The 17,028-nt window shown below is 37.2% G+C and overlaps 1 protein-coding gene across 5 annotated transcripts; it reads right to left on the bottom strand.

Annotated features, from left to right (window-relative positions):
• Positions 1–395: 395 nt before the first annotated feature.
• Positions 396–16,497, bottom strand: bumpel (solute carrier family 5 member brother of rumpel). Of its 5 annotated transcripts, none has more exons than XM_073961075.1 (10): positions 15,988–16,497; positions 9,980–10,697; positions 3,273–3,338; positions 3,052–3,171; positions 2,471–2,625; positions 2,153–2,402; positions 1,705–2,085; positions 1,416–1,606; positions 1,163–1,352; positions 396–1,092 (listed from the first exon to the last, which is right to left on the bottom strand). In XM_073961075.1, the coding sequence occupies exons 2-10, from the start codon at positions 10,337–10,339 to the stop codon at positions 1,033–1,035; spliced, it is 1,773 nt and encodes a 590-aa protein (XP_073817176.1). In that variant the 5' UTR covers positions 10,340–10,697; positions 15,988–16,497; the 3' UTR covers positions 396–1,032. The 5 variants fall into 5 exon arrangements, with proteins under 5 accessions (XP_073817176.1, XP_073817170.1, XP_073817159.1 ...); XM_073961069.1 differs by having other exon boundaries at positions 16,175–16,386; XM_073961058.1 differs by having other exon boundaries at positions 16,133–16,379.
• Between the last annotated feature and the right edge of the window lie 531 nt (positions 16,498–17,028).

The following is a 17,028-nucleotide window of genomic DNA, read 5'->3' as shown; positions in this document are numbered from 1 at the left end:
ACTATATTATATATCAAAAAAATCCTCTCGTGATGACCAATCTCTTCTATTTTACATATATTTATATTTTATTTATATTTCCACGGTCTTAAACACATTTAAATAGGACTTACAATTTATTTGTTTTTAGTTTTTCTACGAAATTTTCACTTTGACTGCTATTAAAACCGCTGTTTTAAACAAAATAATTTATATTCATAAATTTTGACATGTTCTTTTTTCAATACCAACTAAAAAGTTATTATTATTAATAGTAGCAAAATCGACTTTTTGCCTCAAAAACTGGCCAAATTACCTATAGTGCTCTGTACACATTTTTTTTAAATCCAACTCTTCGTTCGATACTGATGACATGTACTAAGCGATAGCTAATAAGAAACAAACACACAATAATATTTTCTTTGGTTTCTTTTATGGCTAATTTAATGCTCTTTTATTATTCTTATTGTTTATTGCTATTATGTATGTGTTTATTTTCTATTAATTGGAAATCATTAATGAAAACGTTTTTTTTTAACTTAAACATAACAATAAATTGACAACAAATGAAAATGAATTAATATCCACTTTGACTTTGGTTTGTTTTAAATTTTAAATTGATTTATGTAACTAAATATTAGCAGCTATGTATGTATGTAGTATAACGGTAAGGATGTAAGCATGGATGTGGTAAATCAATCACTGACTGATTTGGCGAACATGGCACATGACACATTTAACGGTATTCCTTGCCTTACGGTAATCATTACATATGTATTCTTATTATTTATTATAAATGTATAAGTTATAGATAGCTTAGGTTGGCCATACGTTAAAAAACTCAGGAATACTCATATGTATACTCGTATAGGATGTACGAGTATGTATGTATATTTAATTGTAAAGTTTGTAATTGTTCTAATTTGTTTTGTTATTGTAATTTTGTATTTACAATAAACGCCCCCTTTTGTTTAAATTTTACTTAGATGTGGAAATAGTCTTAATAACACACACAGGTACACCGGCCGCCTCAGGACATTGGCACTGGCAGGTCTACAAGGCAACTTCTTCATCGACAGGCTTATTTTTCAATGGAATGTCTATTTGAAGGTTCTGCAAAGAATGTAAAGGGTGGGAAATAAGCCATGGCAGGGCAAAGCATTTTGTAGTCAAGGGGACCTACCTTTGTTTGCAAAGGATTCTCTTCACTTAGGAAATATTTACGTATACAGGGTGAGAGCAGGCAATGGTCGATTGTCTTGGGATCGTTTCCGCCGAAGATGAAATGCCAGATCACGGCAATTCCCATGGTCAAGAGGGCACCCAAGCACGTATACCACATGTATGATATGCGATAAAGAGGTAAGATTTCCCTGCAAAAAATGAGGAGAGTATTTTGAGGTGAGGACCACCGAATAGTCGCATCGAAAACTTACTCTGAAGCTGCCGTCGATAATGTGCTATTAGCCGCTGACACCAAAACAGACGTATCGAATTGGTATGTACAGTGTTCCACAGTCAATGGTTTTGTTTCATAGACCATAGCACCCGAAGCCACAGCCCATTGAGCCTTTAAACTAATCCAGGACATGCCAACAACGCCCACAACACCACCAAGAAGAGCACTCTGAAATATTGAAATGGGAATTTAATTAGGGAAGATATTGGTTGATTTTTCTTTAGACACTTTATGCTTTGGTGAAAACATTTTCCCATCAGACTTACATTTCCATTAATCCAAGGCATAAATACACCAATGGTGAAGATGCCCAGCAAGGGACCATTTGTAATGGCTTCCAAACTCATGGTCAACTGCAGGACGGTACCCATGTGCTCCACAATGTAGACCAAGAAAACACACAAAACTCCTACGGATACAACAACAGAACGCATGATCCAATTAATGGCAGTTTCCGACAATGGCCTCTTAACGAAAGGCTTAATGAAATCCTCCAATACCACAGCAGACATGGAATTCAAACAGGTGGATAAGGAACTCAAAGCGGCACTGAAAACACCAGCAATGAAGAGACCAGTTAATCCGGGATACTCTCCCAAAGTTTCCATAACGAATAGGGGTAACAGTTGATCTCTGGCCTTGGCCAACTGAAAGAACAAAACATATTTGTCATTAGTTTCCCTTCCACACTTTTCACTTAAAAAAGTGATTCACCTTTGTTGTCAGAGGATCACACTGTTTATAGGTGGCATACATCAGCAGACCATTGTAACTGCAAAGACACATCAATATCAATACACCCAAACAGAATAGGGCCAAAGCTTTGCGGGCCGATGATAAGGTCGGTAGAGCCAAATAACGTTGAATCATGTTTTGTGACACGGCATTTGTTTGAGTCCAATAGAATACGCCACCAACCAGTTGAGACCACAATGTGTGTCGGACTGTGGGGTTCGGGTCCATGCTATACAAAATTAAAAAACCCAAAAATTAATACCAGTATTAATCAGAGGGACTCTGGGCGGTACTTACTCTGGCCCCTCAATTCTACCCGATTCCCAGGCACTTTCAAAGACCTTTGAGGCACCTCCAATGTCAATACTGCCCTTAACGGCAACCAATATTAAAGCGCCAATCATGGAAATGATTTGTACCACATCGGTCCATACGACAGCTTTCAGACCACCCTGTGTGCAATTACGAACAAGGACGTGCATTAAAATAAGGATCATATTTAAATTACACTGTGCAACAAAGGGTATGTGACCATATCTACTGAGATTCCTATTTTTTTTTTTAATTTTTGCCTCTTTGGCGAATATCAATTTGTTCATTCCTTCCTCTTTCTAGCTTAGCTGAATGATCGAAGAAAATAAAATAACAATGGAAAAACGTCCAGCGATACAATATTTCAAATATCTAGGGAAAGAGCACTTTCCCCAATCCAATAATTTCTTAAAATTAGATTCGGATTCCAGTAGAACAGGTGAAGAAATTTGTTGTTGCTCAGTGTTGTGAATTCGAGAGATTATTTTAAAAACAATTGTGGAAATATGTTTTTGTTGGTGTTTTTAAAACTATCCCTGCTCTTTGTATCCGTCAACTGTACTTACCAATGTTGTGTAGAAAATACAAATGATGCAGACAATTGGAGTAATGGTATGCACGGCAACACCCGTTACCTGATTAAAAGCCAAGGCTGGAACATAGATGACAATGGGTAGGTAACCGATCTAGAGCAGAAAATTGAAATGTTTTTTTGCAAAGATATTGTGCAAGAAAATGTGTTTTAAATTAATGAGTCTCTGACAACAACAACATTTTAGCAACTCACATTCATTATTGTAAACATAACGGAGCCGAACATGCGCAGTCTGCGATCAAAGCGACTTTCCAGATACTAAAAATAGACAGAAGAAAAACATAATTAAAACCAATTAATTCAGCGATTAGTTCCGCATTGAATTTGAATAGTGTCAGTTCTGAAATTGAAAAACTTTATGTAAATGGGTCAATTGTGTAAACGTCCTCCATGTCATCATGGCATTCCCGATGCTACTTCATTCGCATTCAAGTAAATTATTCTTTTGATTTACAATTTGTATAGCAAAAAAAGCGTCCAATGCAAAGCTAATTGAGTTGATTATTTATTTATATGACGGGTCATATGTCTGTGTCTACGTCATCACAAAGATGATGGATGGATGAGTGGATGGGTGGGTGGCTAAAGGAAGGTGCCCGTACCATTTACATCAGCTTTCTAATTGACAAGGTGAAATTTATATACAAAGTAGTTTATCTTGCAAACAATTCAATGCCTCTGTGTGTGCTGCGCGTGTAATATGGAAATTATTCCACTGCATGTATGAAGGAGGTGATGGTTATCCAACAAGCGCCAGCAAAACATTTTCTCAGTCAATCAATTATTCAAAAAAATTAAAATCTTAAATCAAAACAATTGAATTGAATGAAAAACTAAAACAGAAATAAATGGCCAATCAAATGGAATATGCAGGGATTCCCAAACATTATTCGAGGAGAATGAATAATTTTTGCATTGTGACCTACTGTCGTATGATTGTTGTTATGCTGAATACGCCACCATGGCACAACTTATGTTTGAAGGTGAAGGTATTTTTAGTTTGTTTTTTTTCATTGAATATTCTGCAATAATGAAGTTTAGTAAACATTTTGAATGGTCAAGAAAGAAGATGTGAGATCCCATGCAATCAATTTAAGGAAAAATTGCCAGATTCCTTAAGATATTTTCAGACTGATGGTACTTTATCATTTAATTATTTGAGGGGGAAAACTTTCACATTGAGATTTTACAGCTACAAATTATGAAATACGTGATATCTAGTCACTGACATTCGGGTGACGTAGGGGATGGAAGATACCAAGCAACTGTCCTGACCGGTTTTAACATGGCAAAGCCCAGGATTTATCTTGGTCCCTATTTTATCCCAAGTGGACACTGACCTCCCCGTGGTGTCACCTGGGGAACTGCCTTTAACACCCGTTAAAGGTAGTGAGCTAACATGTGCCGCGCGTTCACCCATAAGAACGTTAAAAACTTGGGTTTGGGCGTCGGTTTAGTAACCCTATCCTAGAAAAAACAGCCTACTATGAAAAAAAGAAAGAAAAGAAAAACAAACCCCTCTAAAGTTGACGAACCTCGCAAACGTTTTAAGGACCATGATCTGCGAATCTGCACCTGGAATGTTCGCACTCTATAGAGAAGGTGCAGTCTGCGCATTGGCAGACGTACTTGAAAAGTACAAGGCCGACATTACTGCCATACAGGAAATGCGATGGATTGGGAAAGGTGTCACAACAACACCTAAAGGTGACGCACTGTATTATAGCTGCCATGACGTAAAACATGAGTTTGGTTGCGGATTCGTAGTTAGTCGGAGACTAAAACATCTGGTATCCAGCTTCACCCCAGTGAATGAAAGACTTGCTGCAATTCTAAAGACTTGCTGCAATCAGCTTTATTTGCGCTCATGCTCTCACTGAAGAAAAGGACGAACAGACCAAAGATATATTTTACGAGCGCTTAGAAAAAACATATGACCGTTGCCCTGCCCATGACATTAAAATCATTCTAGGCGATTTTAATGCCAAAATTGGAAAGGAGAATATACTTGGCCCAACAATCGGGAAATTCAATCTCCACAGTGAAACATCTCACAATGGTGTGAGGCTGATAGATTTTGCAGCTGCAAAAAACATGGTAGTTAGCAGTACCAGATTTAATCATCTCGACATTCATAAGGGCACGTGGCTGTCTCCAGATCAGAAAACAAGAAATCAAATTGATCATGATGTGATAGATGGAAGACATTCATCGAGCGTGTTGGATGTACGATCGTTCCGAGGCGCATACATTGATTCGGCCCACTACCTTGTTGCAGCAAAGGTACGCACCCGCTTAAACTTAGCAAACAAAGTACGAACAGACACAACACGAAAGTTAGACATCGGTTAGCTGCAATCACAACAGATAGCCACAGCATATTCCACTCAACTAGCCCAATTGCTTAATCAAAGCACTCCTCATCCCGATAACATATCAGCGCAATGGCAAAGCATTGCCCACTCCATGCAAACAGCCGCAAAATACATACTTGGAAACCAGAGACCTCCACCAAGGAATCCATGGTATGATCAGGAGTGTCGTGCTGCCACCGAAGAGAAAAATGCGGCATATAGGGCTACTTTACAATCCGTAGCAACGCGTAGCGCACGAGAGAGATACAGGGAGAAAAGGAGAGAGAAGAAATTTTTTTTCCGCAGGAAAAAGAGAGAGATGGAAAAGCGGGAGTGTGAAAAAATCGAGATGCACAGGAGCCAGAATGAAGTCCGAAAATTCTACCAAAGAGTCAAGCATCAAACTGATGGCTTTGGTACAGGCACATCCTCCTGTAGAGACCAGCAAGGTAATTTGGTAACTGATACAGATAGTGTACTCAGGATATGGAAAAAACATTTTTCAAATCTGTTGGTATCCAATAGCAGCGAAGACGACGAAGATACCACAGTCCCAATCCCAGAAGATGGTATTGAATGTATACCGGCCACCCAAGATGAGGTAAGGACAGCAATAAATCGGCTGAAGAATAATAAGGCAGCAGGGGCCGATGGCTTACCAGCCGAGCTGTTCAAAACCGGAGGCGACACGATGATAAGGTGTATTCATCACCCAGTTAGCACCATCTGTCAGGAAGAACGAGTACCCGACGATTGGAACCTGAGTATTCTGTGCCCCGTCCACAAGAAGGGAGATAAGACTGTATGCTCTAACTATAGGGGCATAAGTCTGCTCCCTATTGCCTACAAGATCGTGTCAGGGATATTGTGCGAACGACTAAAGCCTATGGTCAACGAGATAATTGGACAATACCAACGCGGCTTTAGGCCTTGCAAGTCCACCATTGACCAGCTACTTATCCTGCGGCAAATCCTGGAGAAGACCCAAGAGATGCAGATCGACACCTACCACCTTTTTGTCGATTATAAAGCAGCCTTCGACAGCCCGCTACGTTCAAAGGTATTCCAAGCAATGTCTGAATTTGGTATCCCCGCAAAGCTCATCCGGCTTTGTAAATGACTTTAACTGACACGAGATCCTCAGTTAAAATAGGAAAGAACCTCTCCGAAGAGTTTGGTACCAAAAGAGGTTTCAGACAAGGAGACAGCCTTTCGTGTGATCTCTTCAACATCCTGCTGGAAAAGGTTATACGAGAGGCAAACGTCAAAAGAAGTGGCACAATCTACACCAATAGTCACATGTTACTTGCTTATGCTGATGATATAGACATCATGGGCAGATCAGTAAAAGAAGTAACTGATACCTTTATGAAGGTCGAAGGAGAATCTGCTAAAGTGGGTCTGGCGGTAAACGGTGAGAAGACCAAGTTGATGGTGTCGATGCGCAATGCGTCCATTGAGCTCGGACCGACTGTGGAAGTTGGTTCCTATAATTTTGAGATAGTAAAAGACTTCGTGTACCTCGGCACCGCCGTAAACACAACTAACGAAATCAGTTTTGAAATAAAAAGAAGAATTGTATTGGCCAACAGATGCTACTTTGGTTTAAGTAAGCAATTTAAAAACAAAGCCACATCTCGTCAAACAAAAATAACGCTCTACAAAACACTGGTACTCCCCGGGCTGATGTAGGGCTCCGAAGCCTGGGTACTTGCTCAAGCAGACATGGCAGTGCTTGGTGTGTTTGAGAGAAAAATTCTTCGAAAGATCTACGGACCAATCTGCGTGGACGTTGAATATCGACGTCGCATAAACCATTAGCTGTATCTGCTATACAACGACATCAATATAGTTAAACGTATCGAGATGCAGCGATTGCGTTGGCTAGGCCATATCAGAAGAATGTGCGATAATGAACCTGCTAAAAAGGCGTATAAATACGGGCCGCTTGGCGGTGCACGCAGAATTGGCAGGCCAAGGAATAGATGGCGCAAACAAGTGGATGATGAGATGAAAAGGCGCGGTATCCCAGAGTGCGAAGCAACAAATAGAGAGAATTGGAGATCTTTTCTTAGTTCGGTCTATGGAACAAATGTTCTTTAATGGGCCAGCTAAGTAAGTAAGTAAACAGTTATGACGATAAAAGGAAAAATACCGGGACATATGACTCAGTAGATTTTCTCCTTGTTTGCATTTCCCTATTTTCTTGTATTTTTAAACTATAAAAATATATATTGAATGAAATACACCAAGTATTTTCCTTAAACAAGTCATTTCGGCAATCAAATGCACATGTAGAAACATTCAAACTGACAGCAATGACAAGCGCCACAGGCGCTCTGTTTGGCGACATTTCATTCATAAACAGACGAATTCATCATCAAATTGGACAACGAAATATGTTCTATTCGGTTTAGAAGTAAATCTGTTTTAGCTACTAATTGAATCAATTTGTTGGACTGCATGTAAACAGAAGCAGAATCACTCACACTCATTTAAAAACATACTGATGTAGGTGTAATTCTATGTATGTATGTGTAAATATTTACATTTTTTGTAACAGGCAGATGAAGGAAAACGGGAATAGCTGATAAAGAAAATAAAAACGAAATTGTGTAAAATATATCGACGTTCTGTTTGGCAAAGAGAGATGTGAGGGGCCAAATAGGTAAAATGTATATTTAAAACAGGATCGATCAAGAAGAGAGTAGGCAAAAATGCCAAACAAAATATTTGTTTTCGTTTTTTACGCTCGGCTAGTAATAATGGTCCATTGCAACTCTTGACCCCGTATGTCACTATGTATTATAACACTGTGCAACATTTTTAAGGTGATCTTGTGCAAACAATTCGAACTGAGGATTTTTTGAAAGTACAGAACCAAACGACAAGAAGCCCTAGATGGGTTTTGTTGTGTCAGATCCAGCTCGGATTTTATGGCCCCATCTAAACATGGTTAAATATTGAGTTTTTAAAGAAATTCGGGGCTATATCACCGAAACCAATGCGAATATTCTTCTGATCTCTGAAGCAAATTTATAGATAAGGACAAGAATAAAATATTTGGAGAAATAATGAACTCGAAAAACTACATTTATTGCCTTAAATTTCAAAATATATGCAAAAATTCCACAATTTTTATACATTTCGGAACGAATCTCCAAAACCGTTATTTTTAAAAATGTCAATAATGTAGTGAAATCCGAAATGCGAGAATAAACGGTTGGTGTGAACTGTGTTTGAAATACGTGTTGTAAAAGATATGATGCAAAATACCGCTGAAACAACATGAAGTAAGCATTTTAGAGTTTCAGAATGTTCTAAAGAATTGTTGAAAACTTTATTTGGAAGATTTTTGCAAAAGGTTACTTGGTTCAACTCCCAATAGTTTGGCCGATACTGACCAGAATTTCAGCAATTATGTAAAATGCTCTATATTTTATTGATTTTGATGCCCTAGATGGAGTTTTTCTTATGTGGTTTTTTCAAAAGAAAAGTTCTACTAGTTTAGGGCTACACAATTGCTAAAGACAGCAAGGCCAAATTCCTATTCGTTTCTGAGATAAATGCCTGATAAATGCAAAAAAGTGTAGATTTAGCCCAGTTTAGATGAGGCCATAAAATCCGAACTGGATCTGACAGGACAAAACCTTACTAGGGGTTTTGTAGTCTAAATATGTGCTTTCAAAAAATGCATACTAGAAGTTGTTTGCATTTTCAGTGTTGCATAGTGTAATAAATGCATTTTATTTATTTTGGTATACTTTGCAATGGCTTGCATTTTTATAGCATCTTTTACTGCATCGAATGCATGATATTTGAATATTTTAAACTTTTGACAACTGCTAAAGCTACAAAATGTTACTGAACAAAATTCCTTCAGTAAAAATTGTAAGTTCTCAGTAATAAAAATTTCAAAACAAGTCTCTCAATTCATTCTCTTTTACTGAACATTTGTGTAAAAAACAACATTCAGTAATAATTTGTAATAATTATTACAAATTATCGAGTACGCAGACACACTTATTATGAACAAATATAAAAAAAATGAATTTTTTATGAATTTTTTGAAAAATATGCAAAATCCGATGACTAGTTATATATGGAAGCACAATTTTCCCATGGCTATTAACTAAACTGGTTTCTAGGTCTGAGATATTAGAATCCGCTGAGTTTATTTCATTCGCCCAAAATAAGTAGTTCTTTTTGGGCACTAAAATTCGGCAAAATAAGTAGTTAATATTTAGCTACTAAAGGTCGTAACTAGTGACTTAACTACTTTTTCGTCGACTTTTAGTCGCCAAAAATAGCTACGAATTCCTGGCGATATGCCCTTGTTAAAATAATGGGTTGGTAAGGAGATTTGTAATCAGATTTATTGTTTGGGATACACAGGAGCCCTTAAATTTGTCAGATTTTGCTAATATTTTTTTTTTTTTTTTGTGATTTCACCCCTCTATGTGTAGGGTAGATTTGTTTTAAATACATCAGGATTGCCATAAGAAAATCAAAAACTATTTCAAATCAATTCAAACTTTCACTTACCTCATAGGTGGATGTGATGTTGAGATCATGGAACACTGGCAGATAGTATATGGACATGATGAAACCCATCGCTATGACACCCAGCGATACATAGAGATATTGTATGCCATAGGAGTAGACTTCAGTTGGCAGCCCCAGCAACGTTATGCCCGATATAAAGCTGGCAACCAATGACAGGGCAATGGGCAGACACAACATATTACGACCACCCATCAGATAATCCGATTCGCCCAATGATTTCTCCATGAAGCCAAAGTAGATACCAATGAATATGCACAATATAAACATGGCCACGAACACCACATAGTCGGGCCATGTAAAGTGCTGGAGTTGTGAGATGATTGAATCTACTTCCGACATATTGGCATGTACTGCTTCCTAGCAACGTATCTTGATATATGTTTGGTCGTCGGAAATGTTTTATGTCCTCCTAGAGTGGACAAGGTGTTGTATGGGGTTAGGACTAAACTCCGTTTTGCTGGATAATTATTGTAATCCCGATAACGATGACTACAGGAAGCACCACACACACTTATAAGAATGTCCAAAGAACGAAAAAAAAACACGAAAGGCACGCACTCGAGTTATCCTCTTTACTCTGTGCAATGGTGCGCGCTCTTTAATCCGTGTTATGGCTGGTGTTGTCAAACATTCACACTAACTAAGTTCGATTGCAACAAATTCAGTTTTATACTTTTTTGTCACTTCACAAAAATTTCTACGCAGAAAGGGAAAAAAGCACGAAAAAGATTTATTAATTTATGTCAATTGTGAGTTCACCAAAAAAACAGAGATTATTGGTGTAAATCTGCACAAACTACACACAGGGGTGTGTGCGCGCGGGTTTAGGTGCACCATGGACAACACTTTTCCCGCCCGCATTATTGCTGATGCTGATGATGTTGTTCTTGTTCCACACAGAAACAATTTTTTAATGATGAACATCGGCGAAATATTAATGGATTCTTTTTCAAGCACCCTTTCACATTGACTGCGATTGGACTACACATATTTTTTGTTGACCTAGAACTACACTTGTCCACATTCATGGGAAGTGAGCTTCCGCACTTCCAGTATCCAGTATCTCAACTGGTTGGCGTTGTTGTCGGTAATCCATTTCTAATTTCGGCTCAGCTAATGGTGCACAAAATGGTGTGATGGATCATCATATCGGAGATAATAATGGCGATGATGATGATGCCTGTCTGTCTGGCTGACGAGCTTACAGATTGACTGGCAGTTCTCCTTAATCAACTAAATTATTAAATCACTTGTAAAGAATTCCACACTGACTGGCAACAAGCAACAAATCTAATAATTCGTTTATCAGCTTGTGTGGGTGTATGTTCGTATGTTTCTGTGTTCATACATACATATGTATGTTCCATGTATGCAGTTCTATGGTCACCCTTTGACAATAATATTCGCAAAACTTATGATTTGCGGTGGTCTGGTTAATTTTTTGGTAATTTACATTCCAAAAATGAAATGCGTTTTAAAATAGAATTTATTACTGTCCGCTATAATAAAAATAAATAAAAGAGAAGACATTGGTGGGAGACTCCGACTTTTGGCTACACTACGTCAGATAGCGAAGAATATTTTGCATTAATAAGGTAAGTTTTTGCTGGATATTTTTCAACACAAGTGAGACAAAGCCGCAGTAAGGCTAGTTCATATTCACGTTTGTCCTCAAAGACTTAGAAAAGATACTCAGAAAGAGAACTAATAAAGAAAATAATTAAATATCGATGCAGTACTTCCTCATCCTCGTATTTTAAAAAATACATTTTTCGGAGAGATAACAAATGACTAATGTTTATACCCTCAGCATTTATGCTAACGAGGGTATATGAAGAAAAGACAAAATTTTTTAGTTTTCCATAAAAAAAAATTAAATTTTTTTTTTTTAAGCTACATGAAAGATTTTTGGTACATAGATTGGGAAAAAAATGCCATTCTTAAATCTGTTCGTGATACTAATTTTGGTTGTTGCGCGCAAAAGTTATGGCGGTTTCAATTCTAATAAAAAGAAAAAAATCTTTAAAAGACTCTAATCATTATATTGAGAAACTCTCTTAATTAGGGGCTCCCTACATACTATATGTTTACTGAGGTCCCATAACTTTAGTGAAAAAGTTGTGCATTTTCGCGGAAATTAGGAAAGAATTCCAAACAATTGGTAGTTTGCAACTTGTTTTAATAAAATTCAACCTGCTTATGCCTCTGAAAAATATATAAAAAATATGTACGTAATCTATACATCGCGAAGATTCAAATGAAACCAAAACTATACAAATCCGTTTAGTGGTTTTCATATTATAGCGAAAACAAAAAAATATATTGAGGAAATTTATAAAATTTTTGTAAGAGAAAATATTTATTAAAATTTATTTTGTGAGTTAGTTGAACAAAATGTAAGAAAAATAGGTCGGAGTTTTTCTTCTATTTTAGTTAAATTTCACGCAATAAATCACATTTTTTATTCTAATCACTTCTCGAAAACACGCTAACATCTAGCAGAAGATATGGATATCTTTCAAATAAATGTTGGGTTCCTTTAAATGGGGTATAATCTTGAAATAAAATTGTATCGGGTAATGTTCATTTTGAAATGCGTGTAAATCGCGAAATCCTCAAAATCACTTGATGCGCATGCGGTTTACCAATACAGCGAATTCTTCTCTTTTAATTTGTACACATTTGCCAGGATTTACTTTGGCCGCTAAGATGTAGCATCGTCTGCAGTTTAGTGTGCAACAAACTGTATAACGCTTATATTTTGCACAAAGTGCATACACTTTTTATGCGCATCCGATTTCACTATCAACCGTGAAAAAATACATCGATCTAAACATATTTCAATAAAATCCATCAAGAACCGTGGATGTAGCATCACACAGTATTTTTTGGATAAATCGGATACAGCTCCCACGCCACTAAATTTTTCAAACCGCTGTTATCGCACAAACGCGAGTGATGATTCACTTTCTTCATTGAAATGGAAACGATCCACATAGAACGCGAATTAGTCAGCGATATTTTGAAAAACATTTTTCGCAAATTTTTCAATTTTTGCAGTAGCCATTTCCGCCTTTCTAGTAGATGGATTTTTATGATCTGTGATTCATATGATCCGGATCGTCGAAAAACTAAAATATCGCGGGGTACCAGCACACTCAAAACGATATTGTAAATACTGTACCCAAAAAATAGGTTTTTTAGAAAAAATATCACACTAAATTTTGGCCTTTGGCAGTAGATTACTCTGCTGCTGTGTGGGCTACATACTCAATATACATATCAGATTATGCCAAATCGCGAGTTCTTTAATCCTGTAATTGGTTTTTCGAAATATCCGAATGCGCGTCCCAGTTACATAAAAAATACAAAAAACACCTGAAATCCGGCTTCAAAATGTCAGCATCCATAAAAGGTGGATGCAGTGGAAATTTTGGAAAGTGATACATTAGAAGTGTAATCTTCATTTTGTATTCTCCTACTTTTACTTTGGACAGATGTCCGTCATTTGAATGGTTTAATCAGAAATCGAATAGCAATGTAAAAAACCTGTTTAGCTTCAACGTGTTTTTACCTATGTTTTTTCCTTTACGCGGTCGTAACTACCACGTAAATTAAATTTTTTTGCTAAATTTTTGAGCTTTGTACAAAAACATCTAAAATAATCCAGCAATAGTCATAGTTACTGGTAAACTACAATAGTTCGCGTATTATAATAGTGCAAACCTTGGCTTCATGGAAACTAAAAAAATTTGACTTTTCCTCATATACACTTTCATACGGGCAAAATGTGCCTCATCGAAATAATGGTTTTAGACCCCAAGTATGTTTGGACGAAATGTGTTTCAGACAATTTGGAGTTGATTTAGCCATGTCCGTCCGTCTGGCTGCATGGAGCGCACGATAACTCTCGAACGGATCAACCGATTCGGTCCAAAATTTGGCTTTCGTAATATTTTGTCCAAACTTAGTTTAAGTTCGAAAAAAGTTTGAAAATGTTCGGAAAATTTGTGCGCAAGATAACTATTGAAGAGAGTAACGGATTTGGTCCATACTTTGCATATCGTAAAATTCATCGGAAAAGTTCAGTTTAGGTCCTGCTCTGGAATCGCTTTGATTTTTGTTGTAGCAACTTGTATTCACTGCCCTCCATACGACGGTACAAGTTTCATCAGGGGTAAGTCCATACTTCTTGAGAAAAGAGCCTTAAAGGTGTAAAAAAAAACCCCTATGACACCGTGAGTAGTGGTTGGTGCGCAAGATAACTCTCGAACGGATCTACCGATTCAGTCCAAAATGTGGCCTTCGTAATATTTTGTGCAAACTTAGTTAGAGTGCGAATCTAAGCCATATCGGTCCACTCCTTCAGGTACCTCCCCCAAAATAGTTCAAAAATGTTCGGAAAATTTGTGCGCACGTTAAATCTGGATGGGAGTGGCCGATTTGGTCCATACTTTACACATCCTAATATATTGACCAGATATAGATCAGGTTCGAATATGGACTATATTTGTTTTGTTCACTCCCACACAAAATTTTGGATAAATTCACTTTAAGGCCTGCTTCAGTTCTGTTTAGGACCTGATCTCGAATCACTTTGAGTTTTGTTGAAGCATCTTGCATTTTCTGCGTCAATTACGACAGTAAAAGATTTTTCAGGGGCAAGTACATACTTCTTGAGAAAATAGCCCGAAAGGAGTAAAAAACCCCCTATGGCACCATATGTAGTGGCTATAGAGCTCGAACCGAATACTGCGTTCGTTCACACTTTGGATATCGTAATATTTCTTCGAATATTAGATGAAATTCGAAGGTAGTGTTTATAGGTCCACTGCTTCCGGTACCTCTTTCACAAAAGTTCGAAAATATTCGCTAAAATGATAAGCTCAATATCTCACAAAGGTAGCAAGCGATTTGGTCCAAATTTTCGATCTCGAAATATTTTGTCCAAGCTTAGTTTATGTTCAAATTTGGGCCCTATCGGTCCAATCCTTGGGGTACCACCCATACAAATGTTCAACATATTTGTCCTTTGGACATTTTCAACGAAGGTTTTCCTAGTGGCCCGATATTATTCTTTTCGTAGGCTAGTATGGTAACCCAATCCATATTTCTGTCGGTTCATACGCCCATACATTTTTTTTTGAAAAATTTATTTCAATCCACACAGGCTGAGGGTATATCTCTGTCGGCAAAGCCGACTGATACTCTTTTACTTGTTTTGATACAAGTTTAAATGGAGTTATTAGAAATTTAAGTACCCTTTGGTTCCAAATAAATGCATTTAAACTTTTATCCAAAAAACAAAAAAATAACGTTTTTTTATCTCTCCTGAAAAAATTGAGTTTTTTAAGATATGAGATTGAGGAAGGAGGTGAAAAGTTGATGTATATGTAAAAAAGTAATCTATTATTTTAAGTGGAACAAAAGAAGTTTCAGCAACCCTGGATGTTCCGATCCAAGGTGAGTATGAGTTCAAATGCTTTGCTTTCAACGGTATACCATATGATTAGCTCATCCTTACAATGACCTGTACCCATTCACTTATACATCATGTGGACCGACTAAATTTTAGGTCGTATTGGGAGTATATGTTTTGGTTTAACATTTAGGATTACTTATCTCTTAATCATGGCTCATAAGTACCTCGATTTGTTACGACTTAAAGATCGGTTACATAGACTGCATCAAAATGTATTGAATCACCCAAAGTGTAGGTGTTAATAAAAATGAAATTTCTCAATTTCAGGAAATTACATTAAAATGACATTTTCTCTCGTCAAATACCAGAACATAAATCAATTGAGGAGGCGTCTCTCCCCTCCGTCTACTCCTTCACTATGATTTCAGTTGGTTTGTTTATTTAATGATTCGTAACACATGTGCAGCATGTGCTCAAAGCGTATTCAGAAGAGCATAGATGGGAATAACTGAAGGTATAACACCAACACCAACAACTACATATTACTGATTGTAAATGTATTTACAATTAAATGGAACGCAGTAATTATATCACAATGACCACAGCAGCAGCATCATCAGCATCATCATCAGTAACAGAAGCAACAACAAGAACAAGAAGCAACAAGCAAACATCACATCAAACTGGAATGACCGACCATTACCACGCACATTTACAATAACGTTGGATGGTTAAAGCGTTACGCAATTTACCTCCAGTTAATCTACTGAAGGGACACCGTGTTTTTTATTTCTTTAAGCGGATCCAATTATTTTGGATATTTATAGATATTTCCGTATATCCGTTCACTTGTTAAACGCTGCGTAAAGTCGTCACCGTATCCAATAGAGTCGCGGAGGGACACATTACTACCGATCTTAACGAGCATCGCATAGATAACTGAGGGTGGTCGGTCACAGAAAGCATTGCAAAGCACAGGCATTCAGGCAGCCCTCGCTCGGTCATTCAGTTCAATTGTGGGATTTTTCTGTCATCATCGTTTCTGTGGCATAGAATACAATAAAAGCAGCTATGCACAACAACAACAGCAACAACCACACGACAAGGCAGCAACACAAATCTTGGCTAATGAAATTTGTAAAATAATGCAAATTCTATAAAAACTCACACACACACACACGGACATATCTTCACTCATTCATAGGTATATATGTAGAAAGAAGAACTAGGGAAATCCAACAAATAATTGTTGATATTCCCATAACGGTTTCGTTTAGTATAATTGGGATAGATCTATCTGTTGTGAATGAGAGATAATAGATAATTGAACGTAATGTTAATATGTGCACATATGTATATATGTCTATACTCGCACTCACATACATACCCAGCAAAATTTGACGGAAGGGATTCTTTGCGATGACGTGATTTCATGTCATCTTTTGCATTGGTTCAAAGGAAGTCGTGAAAGATCCGATCTTTTCATTAGGATTTGAACCAATGCCAAGGAAGTCGTGAAAGATCCGATCTTTTCATCAGCATTTGTACCCATTCCATCGATCCAATAGAGATGATGTTTGTGTTTTTATTTACACACCTGTTTATT

The sequence above is a fragment of the Musca autumnalis genome, unplaced genomic scaffold (assembly GCF_047663935.1).
Source record: "Musca autumnalis isolate F117 unplaced genomic scaffold, ASM4766393v1 scaffold_1, whole genome shotgun sequence".
Taxonomy (NCBI): Eukaryota; Metazoa; Arthropoda; class Insecta; order Diptera; family Muscidae; genus Musca; species Musca autumnalis.
The sequence above is the reverse complement of the archived record's forward strand: the minus strand, read 5'-3'. Positions and strand labels throughout refer to the sequence as shown.